The sequence below is a fragment of the Adiantum capillus-veneris genome, chromosome 26, assembly GCF_014529385.1.
Source record: "Adiantum capillus-veneris isolate H3 chromosome 26, ASM1452938v2, whole genome shotgun sequence".
Classification (NCBI taxonomy): Eukaryota; Viridiplantae; Streptophyta; class Polypodiopsida; order Polypodiales; family Pteridaceae; genus Adiantum; species Adiantum capillus-veneris.
This window is the reverse complement of record NC_140956.1, coordinates 102,156,680-102,177,582: the sequence shown is the minus strand read 5'-3', so window position 1 is coordinate 102,177,582 and position 20,903 is coordinate 102,156,680. Positions and strand designations below refer to the sequence as shown.

Below are 20,903 nucleotides of genomic sequence, written 5' to 3'. Positions count from 1 at the left end.
GGTCACCAGTTCCCTCCATCCATCGTAGTCACAACTCATTGTACACCCTATGTCACCAGTTTATCAGTTAGCTTTAACCATAGCCTTAATTTTCAGCTCTGCTTTTTCTTTTATGGATGACAAAGGATGTGTCACATATTTACATTGGTTTGTCTCAAAGGCCAAGTTCGGCCTTTTGAAGACGTTAATTAACACACCCCCCCCCCCTCCTCTCTCTCTCTCTCTCGCGCGCTCTCGCAACGTCACTTGGATGCTTTGCATAGGTTTGCTCAGGAAAGTGGTTTGTCCGTCAACGTTGGTAAAACCAAGGTCATGGTATTTAATACCACCCCACAGTGGATCAGGAGGTCAGCGCCCGCATTCACATACGGCCAGGAGACAGTGGAGTATACAGATGCTTACACTTACCTTGGAGTGGTTTTTAGTGGGCCAGCATTTTCATTGAGGAGGGCGGCAGCAGAGACTAGATTGACCAAAGCCCATGCAACATTGGGTAGATTGGAAAAGATGCGTTTACAGGTTCAGTTTCAGGAGCCTCGGATGAAGCTCTAGCTCTTTGACACTTTGGTGGCTTCTGCATTGCTTTAAGGACCTGAGATTTAGGGACCTTCATTGGATCATCACGGAAGGACAGGCCGCAGTGATGGATGGGGGGACATGGAGAAGCCTCTAGTCTCTATGATCTCACGGGTCATTAGAGCCAAGGCTTCAGTACCACGTGCTATTGTCCGAGCAGAGCTAGCGGCCCCCCCACTAGTGGTCGAGGCGCTCATCAGATCTATCTCCTTCATACACCGTATGTGGGAACTTCCTAGAGACAGATATGCCTGCCTTGCACTTGAGTCCTCTTGACAATTAGCCATGCAGGGAGATACATCATGCTGGTATGGGGAGATGACATCATGGTTTCAAGCGCATGGGTTCAGCATAGACAGATTGCCTCCCTTCCAGTACTCACTGGATGCACCCTCTCTGACTTTTACACAGTCCGAGATCACCAGGCTCATCCGTCAGGACTTGACTCAGCTAGACACCAGGAAGACATGGATACAGCCAGCACAGAAGCTGAGTACGAAGATGGCTTTCTACAGAGAGCATCTCCTCCAGCTTACGGTGGATGGTTTTGTGACGAGGCCCAGATACATGGACACCCACTTATCTCATGGGATACGATGTGCTATTGGCCAGATACGCACATCTTCACACCAGTTGCGGATCAAGACCGGGAGATACAGCGGAGTACCAGCAAAGGCCAGGACATGCCCCCTGTGTGACATCGAGCCTGAGACAGAGTTGCACTACACATGCCACTGCCCCGTCTACTACGAGATACGAGGCCGCTTCTATTGCTTGTTCAGAGAGGGCTTTGGACCATTCTCCAGAGTCATGTGGTACGAGGATCAGAGATGCTTGGGTTTGTTTTTGCTCGAGCTGCGCAGACACAGAGAGAGCTTGATGAGAGGAGAGGCTAGCCAGTCTCAGATACACATCACAACTTCTGCCACTGGACACCTGGAGGAGTTACTACCACAGCAGAGCTCGTCGCCTCACACCAGAGGCACACTGATCGACCGAGCGACTGAGCTGGGGAGATCCAGACGCCCACGATTGCGGAGGACTACACAGCATCGACGGAGGCTGCATCAGAAGATTCGGATCACTTTGGCCCGACATGCACGACGCTCGGTCAGACTACTGACCATGGAGGAGATTGATGAGATCTGCCAACGACTGATGCTGGATCTCTTGTGATCTAGCTATCCCAGCTAGCTGCTCAGTTCACACCTAGTAGTTTAGAGATTCCATAGTATTTTATTTTGTCATTCTGTCATCTTGTTACTCTGACTTTGTCTCAGATCCACCACATTGTAACTTTCTGGTCTCATAGGTCACTTTGGCCTTTTGAAGACGTTAATATAACATTTCATTTCATTTCATCTCTCTCTCTCTCTCTCTCTCGATTTCACAATTGGACCCAGGCCCATTGGCATAGCAGTATATCATGCTCTCTTGACATGGACCATTTCCTTTCATTTCACCACCAACGAGTGGCCATGGCTCGATACATTTTTACCTTTGAGACTGATTTTGTTTAATTGATGGGATTTACAGATGCTTATGCACTGAGGAGCCAAGCCGCCCTCTAGATGAGCTTATTTACATATTGACAGAGACTTTGCATGATGCAACATGAGTGGCATACCCGCACACTCAACCTGAGTAGAGATGGCCTTTTGGGAGTATGCCCTAGAACAGCTGGTACGATGAGGAGTGCAGAGACATGAGAGAAGGAGTCATCACCTATTGACAGTCACCGATTGCCTTCTGGCGCCTAGTGCAACGGAAGAAGCGGGTTTTCTTGGCTCAGTTAGAGTACAACTTTACCAGCTGTCCATGAGCCAGGACTCGGGGGAGGCATGGAGATTCGTCCATGAGCACTCACCTCCTCTTGGCATCACTTCTACAGAGGTCTGGGTGAGTATGCGACATCTTTGAACACGGTCCCTGGACAACCACCACTTCCAGACCCCCTAGAGCCATGCCCACATACTTGTGCTTTCTTTACTGCAGAGGTGGTAAGGAAAGCCATTGACAGGATGAGAAGTGGGAGAGCTTATGATCATGAGGGCTTAGTAGTAGAGCATTTTATACATGCCGGGGATATGCTCGCAGAGCTTCTAGCAGTGATGTTCAGGCGTGCAATGTGTGAGGGTCTACCTGACACTTGGAGGTTGTCTACTATAGTGCATATCTTCAAGGCAGGGGACCCTATGGAGCCTTGGAACTATCGCACTATTATGATTGGGCACACATTGGTACAGTTGTATGTATCCATTCTTGAGCAGCAGTTGAGCAAATGGTCAAAGAGAGCTGGCACGCAAGCAATGGGACACACAGATTTTCGGCGGGGGTTTTCTACTCTTGATCACATTCTGATGCTTAAAGCTATTATTGAGGAGAGTAGATCACGTGGGAGGAGGATTTATTGTAGCTTTGTGGATTTTCGCAAAGAATTTGACACAGTGCCTAGAGACAGGTTGATGCCCAGATTACAGGAGATGGGGGTACCCACAGAGCTGATTTGGGAGATTATGGCACTCTACACGTCAGTGAGAGGACAGTTGCACTCGAGAGGGGTTATCTAGTATGGTTCACTCCACTATTGGGGTGAAGCAGGGATGCCCGACACTCTTTGGCATGTATGTGGATGAGGTTTTGATTACATTGAGAGGGGAGGTGACTGAGGAGCTCAGTTGGCTGGGAGGTGGATTCTGTTGTTATATGCTGATTATATTTGTGCTGATTTCTGATTCTACAGAGGGGTTGCAGCGTCACTTAGATGCTTTACATGCGTTGCCCACGATAGTGGATGGTCTATCGACCTTGGCAAAATTAAGGTTATGGTGTTCAATACCACATCACAGTGAGTTAGGAGATCATCACCCACATTTTCTGATGGCTGGGAGTCATTGGAGTATACAGATGCATACACTTAACTTGGGATAGTCTTCAGTGGGCCAGTGTTTTCATTGAAAAGAGCAGCTGAGACTAGATTGGCCAGAGCTTATGCTACCTAGGCAGATTAGAGAGGATGTGTTCCTAGGTTCAGTTCTAGGAATCTCGAACAAAGCTATGTCTCTTTGATACGCTAGTGACATCAACTATGCTTTATAGAGTCCATATATGGGGACCTTCAGTGGACCACCACAGAAAATCTGGTAGCACTAATGGGTGGAGATGTATGGAGAGGCCTTTGGTTTCTATGATCTCTCGGATGATTAGAGCTAAGGCTTTAGTACCACATGAGATTATGAGAGCAGAGTTGGCTGTATCTCCACTGGTGGTCGAGGCAATCACCAGATCACTCTCCTTTATGCACAGTTTATGGGACCTCCCCAAGCACAGATATGCTCGCTTAGCTCTCGAGTCTTCCTCACAGCTAGCACTGCAGGGGGATACTACTTGCTGGTATGGAAAGATGACATCATGGTTTCAGTTACACGGTTTCGATACGGACAGATTGCCTCTTGTGTCTTTTCCAGTAATCTTTGCATGCACCCTCTGTCTATTACGCGCAAAGAGATCACCAGGCTCATTCGTCAGGACCTGTCTTAACTTGACACTAGGAGGACTTGGATTCAACCGACACGAGAATTGGGTACGAAGATGGCTTCTATAGAGAGCACCTTCTCCAACTAACGGAGGACGGGTTTGTGACTAAACCTAGTTACATGGATGCACATTTTTTTCTTGGGGATTACGCACCTCTTCAAATCAGCTTGAGGTCGAGACTGGAAGATTTAGGGGGATATGTGCAGAGGCTAGGATATGCTAGCTATGCCATTTGGAGCCTGAGATAGAGTTGCATTACATGTCACTGTTCTGTGTATTATGAGATACGGGAGCAATTTCATTGTCTCTTCAGAGAAGGTTTTGGACCACTATCCAGGGTCATGAGATATCACGATCAAAGATGTCTTGGGTTATTTTTACTGGAGCTACTTAGTCATAGGGAGAGCCTATTGCGGAGACCAGCAGAGAGGCAGCCTCGGAGGCAGATTACAGATTTCTTTAGTCCACCTATCAGGCACTCAGCAAAGCCAAGATATCACCCACACAGGAGGTACGTTGATAGATCGGGCTACTGAGCTAGGGAGATCCAGATGCCCGTCATTAGGGGGTACCTCACAGCATCGACGGAGACTATGACAGAGGATACGGATCATTGTAGCTTGACATGCAAGACGCCCAGTACGAATACTTACCATAGCGGACATCAACGACATTCTACAGCACGCGATGCCGGAAATCCTCGGACATTGATTATCATACATTGGGATCGTACTACTCACTGTTTCACCGTCACACACTTTATAGTGCTACACAGCTCTGAGCTGCTTAGATTCATGACAATAGCTATTTAGTCTTTATTTTATTTCATTTCATTTTAATTTGTATTGTGACATTGTATCAGATTCATCAAGATTGTACTAGGCTGGTCTCATACTTCATTTTGGCCTTTTGAAGATGTTTAATATAACATTTCATTTCTCTCTCTCTCTCTCTCTCTCTCTCTCTCTCTCTCTCTCATCCTTTGGTATTGGTATCCATTGTATTAGTGGTCACACATACCAGTAGCACTGCTCTAGCCTCATTTTCGTATCGCTCCTTTAAAAAAAAAAACCAGACATGGTATCAGATTCACCAATATCTATAGATTGGTCTCATAGGTCATTTTGACCTTTTGAAGACGTTAATATATCATTTTATTTCATTTCATCTCTCTCTCTCTCTCTCTCTCTCTCTCTCTCTCTCTCTCATGGGAAGCATTGGAGAATTGCCAATGGCTTCCCCCACTTGTAAGAAGACGCATACCTGGTCGGCCGCCCACAAAGTCTCCTCCATGCGGATAGGGAAGAGGATGCCAACAATAGAGAAGGAAATGAGAGAATGGAGAAATGAAGTGGAAGAGTGAAGGAGAGGAGCACTTTTCTTCAAAGATGGGTGAAGAAAGAGATGGCATGCGTAGGAGGATTTCTTCGGTCAAGGAAAAAGTAATCATCCAAGATTCCATCATCCGAAATCTACAGGGTGAGCTTTTTGAAGTCAAAAGCGGGCGACTTGAACAAGGGGAATTTCAGCCTTCCATGATGGAGGAGCTGAACACAATCAAAGAACAAGTGTGGGTCGTCAAGGAGGAGGAGGAAAAGAAGTCATCTTGGGTCGAGGTCATCACCAAGACAAAAGAGAAAGTGGAGTAGGCCGATTAGTGGATCGAGGTCGCCAAGAAAGGGAAAGGTAAAGAGGCTTCTTCTACACCTAGCATCAGTAACATGAACCTCAAAGAAGAGGAAAGAAGGCGGGTTCGTGCCTTACATGTGAGGGTCACCGGTCTCAAGGGTGTCAACAATGTTGAAAAAGAGGTCACAAGCCTCATGTCCATGATGTGGATGGAGAAACCTTTACACACAAAGGCGTGGAGGGTGAGCAAGAGGAGTGAAGGCCCGGAGAGTCCTCAAAGGACAGAACACTCATACTACGTTTCCCCTCCTTGGAGGAAGAGGCCAACTCTCAAGAAAGACATGTATTTTTCTCAATGATGATCTCACCCTTTCGCAGCTGGTTCACATGAAAGGTGATGCGAGAGATTACAGCAGCAAGGGAGCAGGGAAAGACTGCCTTCTACAAAGATGGTCGGGTGGTGATTGTAGAGTGATGCTTTACATGATGGTGTGAGACCGTTCGGACAAGCCTGGAATTGTAATGGATCTTATAAGCTGGATTTGGGCGCCTTTGAGGATAGTTTTCAGGACAGGGACATTGTATTCTTCTTAGAGACTCATTATGTTCCTGGACAGATGATGCCGCATGTGACGAGATATAGATGGGAGACAACTTGTCGCACTGATTCGAGATCGGAGCAAGGGAGAAGAGGATCAAGGGGAGTAGTAGTATTATTTCAAGAGAAGCTACAACCACTTCTACACATTGTACCAAGAGATTGATCATGCTAGATACTTGTGGGTGAGGCCGAGGGCCGACATAGGCCGATTTTTATACATTTTTATATCCTACTTTCCCTCAGTACATCAATCTATACTGGGCCTAGAAGTCAATCACCTTTCTCTGTCCTAGACAATGACATTTGGGAGTTTTCCATGGATGGCGACATTCTCGTCCTAGGGGACTTCAATGCCCGGACGGGCAATGTTCAGACAGTCTTCTATGACACTTCAGAGGAGATGCGTAGAGAGCCGGATGTCGGAGGTTTGGGGCTTGACAGACATTCAAAGAACAAAGAGCAGATAGAGTATGCGATACATCTCACGAAGATGGCGACTACACATGGTCTAGCGATACTGAATGGCCTACAACGTTTTCCTAGAGCGGCCGGTTTCACATGCTTTCCACACAGGCATGGGGCCAACATAGTGAACTATGTCATGGCACAACCAAGCTTCATCCCCTGCATTCAGGATTTCACAGTACGACCCAGACCAGTGGGTGTAGCAGTGGATCATGCTCTCTTGACACTTTCCGTCTCCTTTCAGTACAGTACAACCCAGGTTGTCAAGAGGGAGGACACATACCCGCTATACATTTACATCAGAGACTGACTCTGTTTATAGAGAGATCTATAGTCGTCTATGTACAGCAATCAAGAGGCCAGGATTCTTCGTGGAGAAGATCACCACTTTACCAACTGAGACATTGCATGATGCAGTAGAAGAGGCATACCCATACACTCAGCCTGATCAGAGACGCCATTCTGGGAGTATGCCTCAGAACAATTGGTATGACGAGGAGTGTAGAGAGATGAGAGCACAGCTCTAGAAGGATCTTCTCCTAGTAGTCATCGATCACAAACGGTCTCGGATAGCCTTCGGCCACCTTGTCGATAGAAGAAGCAAGCGTTCCTAGCTCATATGGAGCAAGACTTATACCAGTTGTTCTTGAGTAGAGACTCAAGAGAGGCATGGCGTTTCTTTCATGAGCACTCCCCTCCCCTAGTGATACACTTCGCTTGATGTGTGGGGTCAATATGCAACATCCTTATATACGATCCCTAGACAGTTACCCCTTCCATATCCTCTTGAGGCATGCCCATCTACGAGTACCTTCTTTACCACTTAGATGGTAAAAACGGCCATTGACAGGATGACCAAGAGGGCATATGAGCATGATGGTCTAGTAGCAGAGGACTTTATACATGCTAGAGATATGCTAGCAAAGGTTCTTGGAGTTTTGTTCAATCGTGTCATGTGTGAGGGTCTACTTGAGACTGGGAGAAGATAGGTAGACGATCCTACAGAGCATGGAAACTATCGTATTATTATGATTGGACACATTGGCACGGTTGTATGCATCTATCCTTGAGCAACAGTTGAGCAGATGGCCAGATAGAGAGGGCATACGAGCAGCGGGACAGGCCGGTTTCAAGAGAGGCTTCTCCTTTCTTGACCATATTTTGACACTCAGAGCCATCATTGAGGAGGGTAGGGCACATGGGAGACGTATTTATTGTAGCTTTATGGATTTCCGCAAAGCATTTGACATGGTGCCCATAGCTAGATTGATGTGCAGACTACAAGAGATGGGAGTGCCCATTGAGTTGATTTGGGGGATCATGGCTCTGTACAGATGAGTGATGGGACCCGTACGCATGTGATTTAGTTCACTCCACTATTAGAGTGAAACAAGGTTGTCCATTGTCTCCTACACTATTTGGTATGTATGTAGATGAGGTTTCTGATTACATTGATTGAGAGGGTCACAGAGTTGCCCAGTTGGCAGGGACATGGATTCCATTGTTGTTATATGCCGATGATATTGTGGTGATGTCTAACTCACCGGAGGGTATGTAGCAACATTTGGATGCATTACATAGCTTTGCGGAGGATAGTGGATTGCCTATAAACCTTGGTAAAACCAAGGTTATGGTGTTTAACACCACACCGCAGTGGATTAGGAGATCTGTACCTACATTCAAATATGGTCACCCAGACTGTGGAGTACACAGATGCATACACTTATCTTGGGGCAATCTTCAGTGGGCCAAGGTTTTCTTTGAAGAGAGCGGCAGAGACTAGACCGACTGCGGGCTTGATAGGATTGGAGAGGATGTGTTAGAAGGTTCAGTTCCAGGAACTCCGAATAAAGCTCTAGCTCTTCGATACCTTGGTAGCTTCAGCTATGCTCTATGGGCTACAGGTTAGGACCTCCGGTGGGTTAGGATGGATGGAGAGGTATGGAGAGGCCCTTGGTATCTATGACCTCTTGGCTGATTAGAGCCAAGGCCTCCATGCCACACGAGATCATTTGACTGGAGTTAGCAGCCCCCCCATGGAGATAGAGGCGCTTACCAGATGAGTCTTCTTTATGCACAGCTTATGGGATACTACGAGAGACATATTTTCCAGATCGGCCCTTGAGTCCTCTAAAAAATTAGCTTCACAAGGGGACACATCATGCTGGTATGCATAGATGTCATCATGGTTCCAAATACATGGCTTCGGCATGGATGGATTGCCTCCTTGCCAATACTTTCTTGATGCATTATCGTTCTCTCTTACACTTGGTGGAGATTACCAGACTCATTCGCCAGGACCCAACCCAGTTGGACACCAGGAGCACATGGATAGAGCCGACACAGGGTTTGGGCACGAAGATGGTTTTCTATAGAGAGCATCTTCTCCAACTCACAAGGGATGGGTTTGTGATTCGGCTCAGCTATATGGATACACATCTATCTCATGGGTTACGTTGTGCCATTGGTCAGATGCGGACATCTTCACACAAGCTTGAGATTGATACTGTTAGGTTCAGAGGGATACTAACAACTAGCAGGATATGCCGCCTATGCCATATAAAGCTAGACAGAGATGCATTATATATGTCAGTGCACAGTGTACTATGAGATACGTGGTCACTTCCACTCTCTTTTCCGAGAAGGCTTCGGACCCTTCTCCGGAGTCATGAGCTATCAGGATCAGAGATGTCTTGGACTGTATCTACTTGAGTTACACAAACACAGAGATAGTTTACTGAGGAGATCTGGAGAGAGACGATTCCCAGAGATAGATTATTGATTTCTTCACACTAGACACTGGACAGATAGAGGAGTAGCCACCACTGCAAAGCTCAGCTGATACTCACACCCGCGGTACTCTCATTGATCGAGCATTAGAGCTAGGGAGATCGAGACGCCCACAATTAAGGAGAGGAGCTTCACAGCATCAAGGGAGACTACAACAGAGGATCCGAGCCATGCTATCTTGACATCTAGAGTACAGATGAGGATGGATTCATTAGCCTAATAGCCATTATATCACCCTCTTGTATTGGGCACCCGTTGTATCAATGATCACACATATTTCACAAAGTTCCAGCTAGTAGCTAGACTCATTTTAATATCTCTTTTTTTAAACCCAGACATGGTATCAGATTCACTAGTTTGTAACGGATTGGTCTCAACGGTCATTTTGGCCTTTTGAAGACGTTAATATTTCATTTCATCTCATCTCTCTCTCTCTCTCTCTCTCTCTCTCTCTCTCTCTCTCTCTCTCTCTCTCTCTCTCTGTGTGTGTGTGTGTGTGTGTGTGTGTGTGTGTGTGTGCGCGCGGGTGCATGTGCTATCATTATCGTCCTTTGTGGCGAAAGATTTAAAATTTGTTGTACTTTTTGAGCCTATTCCTCCGCTGGATGAGTCAGAAAGATTGACAGATAGGAGTCTATATTGGACCACCCCTGCTTGTTGTCCTTTGTCTCTGCCTCAGATTCTGTGCATTCAGTTTACATTTTCCTCCTTCGTGGACCGTGGGTTCATGATTATGCAAATAGCATTTGCAAATGCATAAGCCTTTGTCGTGGTGGAGAAAACGACTCAGGATGATATGGACTCTGGAGGAGTAAGATGCCTTCAAAATGTTGGTTTTTTTCAATGGCACTACTCGCTTGCAGTTCTTCTAGTTTGGTCTTGCTGGCAAGGCACCATGTGACATTCTCTTTTTGTCACATTTGTGGTGCATTTGTTGAAACGGTTCCTCACCTATTATGGAATTGTACAACCTCTCACAGAATGGTGGATCATATAGCAGGGCTTCTTTGAGCTCGTCTCCCTTTTATGTCTTTTAGGAAACAATTTTGGATGTTTGGCATTCTTGCTCCTGCTCTCAGATAGTATAGACCTCTTAATTGAAACTTCATATTTTTGTCCTTTTTGTCTATCATAGAAGTGAGCATTGTACCTTTAACATCTCTACAAGCAATGTACATTGCTATTGCATTGAATCCGTGTGCACATGGGAAGTGCTAGCTCCAGGATCACCCCCTTTTGAGCATGTGTCGTAACCTTTGAGCTTTGCTCTACTGAAGGGATTTGAGTTGGGAAAAATGTGGGTTGTAATGTAAGGTGCACCGGAATGAATGTTGTATTTTCTCAAGATTAGTGATCTATATTTGCTCAAGGTTCCTTTTAGTTCTTAGGGAAGGAGAGAGCCTTCCGTCTTTATGGAGAGTGCTATGATCACGAACAAAGTGAGTGGATATTGTGCGTGCAAGTGTATGAGATTGAGAGAAGGAGAGAGAAGAGATACGACACCCGAGAGGTTGTAAAACCCTTCTCCGAAGGCCCCACTCTCGTCGGCGAGAGTGGTCTACTTATGATTGCACAAAGTGGTACAATGACGATGCAATGGATTGATGCAACTTGGACTATGCCGATGACGACGACGGTGATGACGACGACGACCTTAGGGCTGAAATCTGTGGTCTTCTAACTCCTGAATTTCGGGGCTGTTTCGGTGGCTGAAAATGACTGTTTTGGGCTGCGTTTTCGAGGCTGAAATTGGGGGTGTATCTACAACCACTTAGGCTGAATCTGCTGCGTTTTTATCTGCTGCTGAATCTGCGTTTTTGAATGCTGGAAATCTGCGTTTTTTGTGGCTGTTGTCGAAGGCTGAAAACGCTGATCTGTAGCAGGTCTGGGACTGCGTTTTATGGCTGAAAACGCTGCCACTTGCAGGCTTGGCTGGCGATGGCTAACGCTAGGGTTGGGGTTGCCTGCTATGGGGAAAAACGTGAAGAAGAAGGCTTGCTGGCGATGACTTCTGGGGAGAAAAACGCCAAGGATGGAGAGGTATGGCGCTAGGTCTTGGATGGGGATGGCTCACCAAGGATGGCTTAGGGAGGTTCTTGTTGAGAGAGGGAGGGAGTACCTGTTGCTTGAAAAAGCCTGCTGTGCTCCTTGCTCATCTGCCCAATTGTGTTAACTTAGGTTTGCTTATATATTAACTTAGCAAAATTGCCCTACCTACGTTTGTTGGAAAGTCACTTAAAAATAATAAGTGAAAATACCAAAAATAGGGAAAATAGGTTAAATACACTGGAAAATTTCCCTAACTGAATCTGATGGATTATGAAGGGAATACTGATGATTATGTTGTGTGCAACTAGAGGATATGCATCTACACTCAGTGCTGGGCATGCACGGTCTACGAATAGACTCACGAAAGTGCCAGATCACTGCTAATCTAGACTTGACTGGACTGACTGAACCTTGATCATGCTGTAGCTTGTCCACGGACACATAGGGTTGGATGTGTCACGTGACATGTAAACCAAAGGCTTCAAGGTAAGGCTTCAATACATTTGGTGACTCTTACCATTTCACTTTCTTCCATCCACTTTGCATCCATAGGTGGATAGTTCTTGAACTTCACCAAATAACGTCTTGCAACCTTTCCCTAAATGTTTCTTTCTTTATGTGCCAAAATCTGCTCAGGTATCAAGATCTCATCAAGTTTCTCTACTTCAGGTTGATCTTCATCTGGCATATCTTCCGGCACATCTCCCACAAAAGGTCTTAGAAGACTCACATGAAACGCATTATGAATCTTCCAGTTGTCTAGCAACTTCAGCTTGTATGCAACTTACTGATCTTGTCAAGTACTTGAAAAGCTCATAGTAGCGCATATTAACCTTTGGAAACGATCGTTCCTTGCCCTCCATCTTCTTTATCTTGCCTCGTAGTAGAATCCAATAACCAGGTGAAAACAAGAGTTCACGTCGGTGACAATCAAGAGCCCTTTTAAGCTTTGCATGAGTCTTTTCCAAGGCAAGCTTAATTTTCTTATGCATTTCATTCGTATTTTCTACGTATTGATCAGCTTCAAAAATCTTATCTTTTGTGTGTAAAATGGGAGGAACCTTTTTGCCACCCTCAACAATTTTAAAAGGTGCCTTGCCTATTGACAAATGCTTTGTATTGTTGTATGCATACTCGAGCAAAGGTAAATATTGTTCTCACTTTCCCTTATTGTCTGACACATAGATCTAAGACAGTAAAATTGTATTGCAAGGTCTAATGATCTGCTTGGACAATAATATCAACACCTAGCAGGTAGTGTTTCCAACTTGAAAGTGCATGAATCTCAGCCAGTATCTCTTGCTCATAGACTTGCAGTCTTTTCTGGCCCTTGCAAGATTCTGCTTTCATAGGCTACTACCCGACCATCTTGCATTAATATTACACTAATACTATTGCCATAGGCATTGTCACGAGACTGTGGCAACCACTAACCTTAGTTGTTGGTTTCTTTCCCTTGATTTTTATTTAAATTTTGGGACCCTCTTTTTGAAGTCACAAATGACCGGACATTGTGTGGCCAGTGTGAAACGACCGACGACCGTGAGTTTCACGTGCAATCGGGAAGGGCAGGTCGCCACGAGATGGTCGGGCCAGTCGGCACTAGAATTCGAGCAGTAAAAGGGTGTCTAGGCTCAGTTCAAAGTCATCTAGGCCCCTCGTTGAAGAATCAAACCAAAAGAGGCTAACTAGACACATGGCGGCACCAGAGGCCATCTGCAAGCCAACTCAGCTAGGGGCGCGCCCAATTTTGAGAGAAAAGGCTGATTTAGGGCTGTCTCTTCTTCATTAAGTGACTACAGTGTGTGGATGAGTAGTGGGTGCAAGTTTCACATCTTTAATGGAAAGCTTGCCTTCTCCTCTGTCTTATGTAGCGCGATGATTCCAGTCTCGTGCTTCTCTCTCCCCCTTTGAATACAGAAACGTGATGCCCCGCTCAAGGGCTTTACATTTGTATGTACAATTGTGTGGGTTCATGCGCGTATGTCGAGGCAAGAGCCTCTTGTCCAAGTACTGGATTAGCTAATTGCTAATCCCCTGTAGGTACAGGTGAATTTGGAGAGATTTCACGCGAGAAATCTCGTCCAATTCAAAGGGCAAGTAGCCCTATAGGTGCGGGAGTACGAGGGTTGCGACCGGCACACGAAACAGAGCCCAAAACAGAAAAATACAGCATGCTGTGTATTTTTGCAGGTTTAGGGTTTTGACCCTAATTGATCCCTAATACCCCCAAGACCATTGGGAAAGCGTTGGGATCACTCTGCAGGTGATTGGGTGCATTTTCGGGGCAGAAAAATAGAGAATTCAGCGTGCTCCAGATTCTCGCCAGGTTTGGGAAAGTGCACGTTTGTGTTGGGAAAGTCATCTTTTACATTGGGATTTTGTCTGTGAAGCCTCCTGGGAGTTAATGTACCTTCTAATGTGGAAAAGGGAAAAGCAAAGTCTTCGCAGTCTACAGCTCCGGGGAATGGTAATGTTGTGAAGGGTAAAAAGTGATTTTGGTGCTTGGGTGCCGCCCAAAAAGACGGTGAAGATTCGCACTCCTCTTTTCTCTCGTAATTATGTTCCATCTGTAAATGCGGATCCTTGGTGAGCTGACAGACTCCTGGCCTCTAGTTGCTCAGTTAGACAGGGATGTCCCCTTAGTGCTATGTTGTATGCTAGTGCCACTCATCCTTTGTTGATGTATCTGGATCATTTGACTTCTGTTGGTTGTCTTCATGGCCTGCAGTTACCGTCGGGTCGCAACTTCATTGGGCAGGCCTACGTTGACGACTCATTGTTCATGCCCCATAATTGCCAGGCTAACGTTTGAATGATTATGGATGCTTTGGAGTTGTTTTCACTAGCGGCAGGTCTTCGAGTCAATTTTCGTAAATTGAAGCTTATGCCGCTGAATTCTTGTGAGTGGCATGATTTGTTGTGGCCAGGAGAGATCGTTCCTCCGACTGTGATTGTGAGGTATTTGGGGTATCCAATTGGATGGAATGTTAAAAGTGGAATGGGTTGTGCAATGTTTGAATGTCAAATTGCACTATTGGAAATTGTCCACATGGCCTCTGCATGTTCGGCTACAAATTGCTCAGAGTATCATGATGGCTTATGTTCAGTTCTATTTGCCGTTGTTGTACTGGCCCCGACATTGTTTCACTTCATTCATGTAAGTGATTCTGTCCCATTTGTGGCGCACTCATGCTCACAAAAAAGGCATGCGTCTGATGTCGATGGGGAAACTTTGCACTCCAAAGCGGTTTGGTGGTCTTAATATTCTGGATTTGCGTCGGCATGTTCTTACCCTGAAAGCTATGTTGTTGCCGACTCTCGTGCAACAAATTCAGCCATGGGCTCTTATGCTTGCTTGTTTGTGTTAGCATGTTGTGTCAGCATGTTCTTACCCGGAAAGCTATGTTGTTGCCGACTCTCGTTCAACAAATTCAGCCATGGGCTCTTATGCTTGCTTGTTTGTGTCAGCATGTTGTTACTTCCTCCTTTGGTCATTGGCAGCCAGCTTTTTGGGAGGTTGTGTTTGGCAGGATGGAAGGGCATGTTCCTAGATGTCCTATCACCTCGAGTTTAATTTCTGATTGGAGGGAAGTTACAGTGCATTTATCAAGGTTTGGTCGACAGCAGCACGAAAGGAATTCACTTCAATTAGAAAGTCCCCATTGGAGTTGGGTATTCTCTCTTACTTTGGTTGACCGCTCGCCTCGCCAGGCATACTTCCTCTCCAGTTCTGGCTTGTGAGTTGTTGGTGATGTCGTGGATGACTCAGGGTACACTTTTCGGTTTCCCTTTGTTGCTCATATTTTTGGGTTGGGAATGCATTACCGTCCGTTGCCAACAAACTTTTGATGTGGACGGAAAATCCGATCCATCATCCTATTGAACATAGCAGGAGCATTTGTAAGACCAAAGGGTATCGCTAAAAACTCATGTTGTTCTAAACGCAGTCTTGTGGACATCCTCTTGCCTAATACGAATTTGATGGTATCCACTCTTAAGATCTATCCTCTTGAAAATTGTTGCACCCTCTAAGCGATCAAGAATATCATCAATCCTTGGAATAAGAAATCTGTTCTTGATGTCATTCTTATTCAACGCACAGTAATCAATACACATGCGTTAAGAGCCATCTCTCTTTTGCACAGTGGAGAGCAAAAGGGTGAAGAGCTAGGTTGAATCAACCCTTTTTCTAACAGCTCCTCTACTTGGCTCATAACTTCTTTCTGTTGGGCCGCACTAATCAGGTACGGAGGCCTATTTGGTGGGCTACAACCTGGCACCAAATCTATCGCATGATCCTTAGGCCTCTCCAGCGTTAACTGAGATGGTAATGAATCAGAAAAATAGATGCTTAACTCTTGCAAAAAAATTGATCTTTCTTTATCTAACAAAGATAAATTTGACTGACAATTATGTGAAACATCACGTGCAAAAATCAAATACGTAGAAAGATGATTTTTAATTACAGAAGTGATAGCAGAAGATGATACAATAGGGATAGACTCTCCTTTCAGCTTTACATCCAAGATATGAGTCTTGCCCCTATGTTGCACAGCTACCTTTTTGTTAAAAAGCATCTAGCACTCCATGTACATGAAACATCCATTGGATTTCCAACAAAACATCGCAGTCTTTTAATGGCATAATATAAAACTCTTCTGTATCCACCTAGGACTTGATATGTAGTCGCAACTTTCAATAATGGGCATTACAGACTGTGAATGGCCAGGACATGCCAAACCTGCCTCAGTCATGTACCCCATCGCTCAGCTCTTATGACCAACATGATAGCCAATTCCGGTGAGATGAAGTTTGCCTTTGCACATGGATCAAAGAAAATAAGCATTATTAGATCCCTGAGTATGCACAATGAGATGTTTCACCACCATACGCCAAGAAATAGATTATTTGATACCATGAGACTAGGTGGTCAAAGAGGAACCCATGCAACATTTGATGCAAATACAAATGGTGATGTTAGAACCAGATGCAAGTCAGGGAGTCACACCGACCAACTACATTGTTTGACGATCTTGGACCAACTGCACCAGGATGTACTATAGGTGGTGGAAATACCTGATGCATAGCCTAGAAGGTAGTTCTCTGTCCATTTAGACCAACATTTGGACGCTCAAAGGTGGCTGGCTGAACTGGTATAGCGTGAGGAATTGGCGTCCTGAACACCTGTTCATGGACAAAAAGGGTCTATGATTCCCTAGCTTCCCCGAAGCTCTGGGACATTTAGGCATCAAAATTGACCAAAACTCTAAACCTTCAAAAATTACAACAAGCTGTAATTCTCTGTTTTGTGCTCTGATTTGTGTGTTGATCGCTCCTCATCGTAGCTCTCGAGCTCCTGCACCTATAGGGTTACTTGCCCTTTGATTTAGATGAGATTTCTCGCGAGAAATCTCTCTAAATCATCTTGATAGCGTCTGTACATGCTTTGAATCGATGATTAGCTAATTCGGTACCTGTGCAAGAGGCTCTTGCCTCGGCAATCGAGCATAGAATCCCCACAAGTGTACATAATCTGATCACGTGCACCCACTACTCACACACGTATTCACAATGACCTCAAAAACAGCCTAGATCAGCCTCAAATCGATTTGGGCGCCCCCTTGCAAGTGAGGTGTCCTTCTGGAGCATCGAGACCTGCCAAGTGTCCACTTTACCCATTTTGGTTTAATTCGTAACTCCTACCAACTTATAAAGTCCTATCGAGGGGCCTGAAAGACTAAAACCGAGCCTCGCCGCTTTTCTACTGGTGAGATTTCAGTGCCGATCGGCCCAACCATCTCGTGGTTGCCTGGCCTTAACTACAACGGGTGAACCTCTTGTCCAATGTCCGTTTCACACTGGCCATGCAATGTTCGGGCATTTGTGATTTCAAAAAGAGGGTCCCAAAAATTAAATAAAAATTAACAAAAGGAAACCACGTGTTTGTCACAGTCTCGTGACACGTAACTTCGCACCTTAGGGAGGTTGCATAGGAAGAATTTACATTGAATGGCGTAGATCGCATGTTGCCTTGATCCATGCCAAGGAACTTGTGTATTCATAGTATTACCCAGGATTTATTCGACAATGCAACACTTGTCTTCTGGGAGATCAAATCGATTGAATTCGACTCACTTCTTTGTAAGTTGATGGAGCATTTTCTGTTTGATACACATTTCGAAATGGTGACGAATATCAACTTTGATACTAAGTTTGATTCCTAATCTTCACACTTCTATGCTGAAAAACTGCTCGAAGGGCTTAATTGCCGAGCCGCGCACAAGCTCCAAAAGAGTTGTTGGTCAAACTTTTCTGGAAGCACGTGCTTGGGTGCTCTTGTAGACTTGAAGTCCTAACGAGCATGAGCCTTACTTGCGGGTGAAGTAAGGTATGTTGAGACGTTTCCTTCTAGACTTATTGAGCGCCGGTCACCATTCCGTTAAGACCAAATAGATGAAGTCCTTCCAAGTTCTTTTTTCCATACAAGCCAAGGTTTTCCTGAGACTACCACGGTCCTTAGAAATAGTCCAGCTGAGTCCTTGTAACTTGGTCATACTGCGGGTGACTTGTGAAACTTCATGTTCAAGTTGAGTCTTGCAAACTTGAGGGCAAGACGATGAAGAAGGTAACTTGAAGAGAGAAAGATGGCCGGTCTTGCTCTATTCTTGTTATCTTGCTCATAGACTCACTCGTTGAATGGAGCCTTGAGTGCTCAGATCTGGTTGTCGATTCTTGAAGAACTTCGACTTGTTCCTTACAAACTTGAATCTGGTGACTTGCCAAAGCCAAGGTTGCGAATTTGTCTTGGATCTTTGGGTTGTACCCTTGTTGAACCAGCTTCGATGTTGAAAAGGGTCTCTGCTCTTTGGTTGAACGTTGTCCACAGAAGATGTGGATCTTGTTTACCTGTTGGGGCTCCTGCATGAGCCGAATGTAGGTGGATGCTCTTGATCCCTTGAGTCTTCTCTGGAACTTGAATGGGCTTGTGCCTCATGTTTCAACCTCGAGTAGGTCCTCTCTTGATTTGAATGTAGGTATCATCACACATTTGTTCTCTTTTGACATGCTGGATTCCCGAAAGACTGCTCAGATACTTTGCGCTTTGATAGTGATGTTTGTGGGTTCATTGGCATGACCCTTTTGGGATTCGTTTGGACACCGAATCTGTCATAGGTCTTATTTATTTTTTGTAGATTACATTTTGCATTATCTAATCATTTCAAATTATTGGCAGGCCCCTTTGGTAATCGGTGCTGACGGGATACGCTCAGCTGTGAGAACAGCTATATTTGGCAATATCCCACCACGAGACAATGGAAGGACCATGTGGAGAGCTGTAATTGATATGGATCTGTGCTCGTCTCAGGTCATTGTATATGCTAATTTACTGATTTTTTATTGACGGGCTGTGTTTCCTGACTGTTTTTGAGTGTACCAAGGTCATGCAGATGAAAATATCTCTGAAGTAGAGGTCATAGATGTCAAGTTGACTACAAGAACTGTATATTAGTGGATGTACGAAGGTAAACGAGTGTGTCTGTATGCGCACAAACTGTTCTCAAAACTCAAAATCCCAAACAGACCATAAGGCCCCAATAGCGAACCCTTTTAATGAAATGGAGGGGTGCAATAGAATCTTAAACAAGAAGGAGCATTTTCCTAATCCGAGAGAATGAATCCCGCACGCAGGTATTGAATAAGATGCAAAAATAGATCCTGCGAGTGTTGGCAAGACTTTGACGAACAGCATTTTCTTCTGATAACTACGTTGCTCATCAGAAATTTTGCCGGTAATGAAGCCAACTTTCAACAGGATGTACTCCAACCAAGACAGCTCTAGAGAAACAGCCAGTCCTTGAGAGGGAGATGGCTTTTACATAATTGGAAAGACATGGCCGCCACCAAAGAGAAGATTTTTTCAGATGTCAGGGTGCATCACATACTTCTGATATCAAGGAGGAGGTTGCAGGTTTGGCATATAGCTCTTTGATATGAACCATAGGAATGTTACAAACATACAAATCAGCCAATCTCTCTTGAGAGTCAAAAGAAGGAATTGGCACAATTGTCTGAAGATTTTTTTGCCAGGTTGATTTATAATGATTGCCCTAACTGAACCAAGATTTAGCAATTGGGAATGATATACAATTGCTGCTGCCACATCAACAATAGCAATCAAGTTGACACCTTTCTGGGCCGAGAAATATTCCAGGTTTATTTTGCAAGAACTGGAAAAGCTGCACTTCACTGCACTTGAAATGTTATTTGACTGTTTCTAGCTGCATGACATTTCTGCCCTCTTTGGATTTGAATTGTGGCCTATTCTTTGTACATTAACTTCATTCTTGGTTTTCCCTTACCTTAAGGTATCCCACTGATAATATCCATGGCCAATATGGTGAAAGATGTACATCCTCAATTAGAATTAATCAGAACACCTAGTCTCTTGTGTCCTTTGGGGATGCTGTTAACCAACCCCATCTAGATTGCTTTGTAGAGTATGATGCAAATATTTTTTAGAAAATTATTAATTTTTTTATCTCTCACATTTTTGCGATAACTGGTATACCAAAGTGTTTCTCTATGTGATAGGACATCAATGACATCCTATGCTCATGGTTTCTTGCAAAATAGTCAATTTCAGAGCCAATTTCATAGAATGAGGTGCCAAGCCACTATTGTGGCTCAAACACAAACCTAGTGTTAAACCTAATATTTACTTGCCCACTTTGGCCACTCTAGCCTTTGAAGGAGGTCTTAGTACTCGTAACAATGGTATTGCTACAAAAAACATGGAAACATGGTATGGGGAAGGGGAACGGGGTCAAGGTCAGGACAGCCCGAAACGGTAAAATTGAAAATCTTTTTTGAGCTACACATATGTCCCATAGAGCTTGAAGCCTTGAACAATGAAGGTTGAGGCTTGAGCAATGAGGAGCTTGAAGCTTTGAACAATGAAGGTTGAGGTTTGAGCAATAACGAGGCCTCCTTTTGTAGGCTATGGGGGCCTTCGAAAGTGGCCCCAAAGCTTCCGAACAGTGTCCCTTGTGATCTGCCAGTCAGCCGTTCGTCCCCTTCCATTCTGGAATGTCCCATTCCAGAACAGCTGTTCCTTGTTCCTAGGCTCCCGTTCCCCATTCCCCTGTTTCTATGACAAAAAATAGGAAACGATCAGTAAGGGCATCAACAAGGTATCGTCAGCTCAAGTGTCGGGCAGTGGATACACACGCTTTTGGACATTGGAGCTACTTTT

At 44.9% G+C, this 20,903-nt stretch overlaps 1 protein-coding gene across 7 annotated transcripts in view; it reads left to right on the top strand.

The window, feature by feature from the left end:
- LOC147423917 (uncharacterized) overlaps positions 1 to 20,903 on the top strand; it is a 144,275-nt gene that overhangs the window by 51,367 nt on the left and 72,005 nt on the right. For all 7 annotated transcript variants that reach the window (XR_015186542.1, XM_086501085.1, XM_086501084.1 and 4 more), the window contains exon 5: positions 18,885 to 19,016. Coding sequence is in view for 6 of the 7 variants with exons in the window: in XM_086501085.1 (XP_086357211.1) it covers positions 18,885 to 19,016 (132 nt within the window). In the remaining variant the exon portion in view is untranslated. The remainder of the gene's footprint in view (positions 1 to 18,884; positions 19,017 to 20,903) is intronic.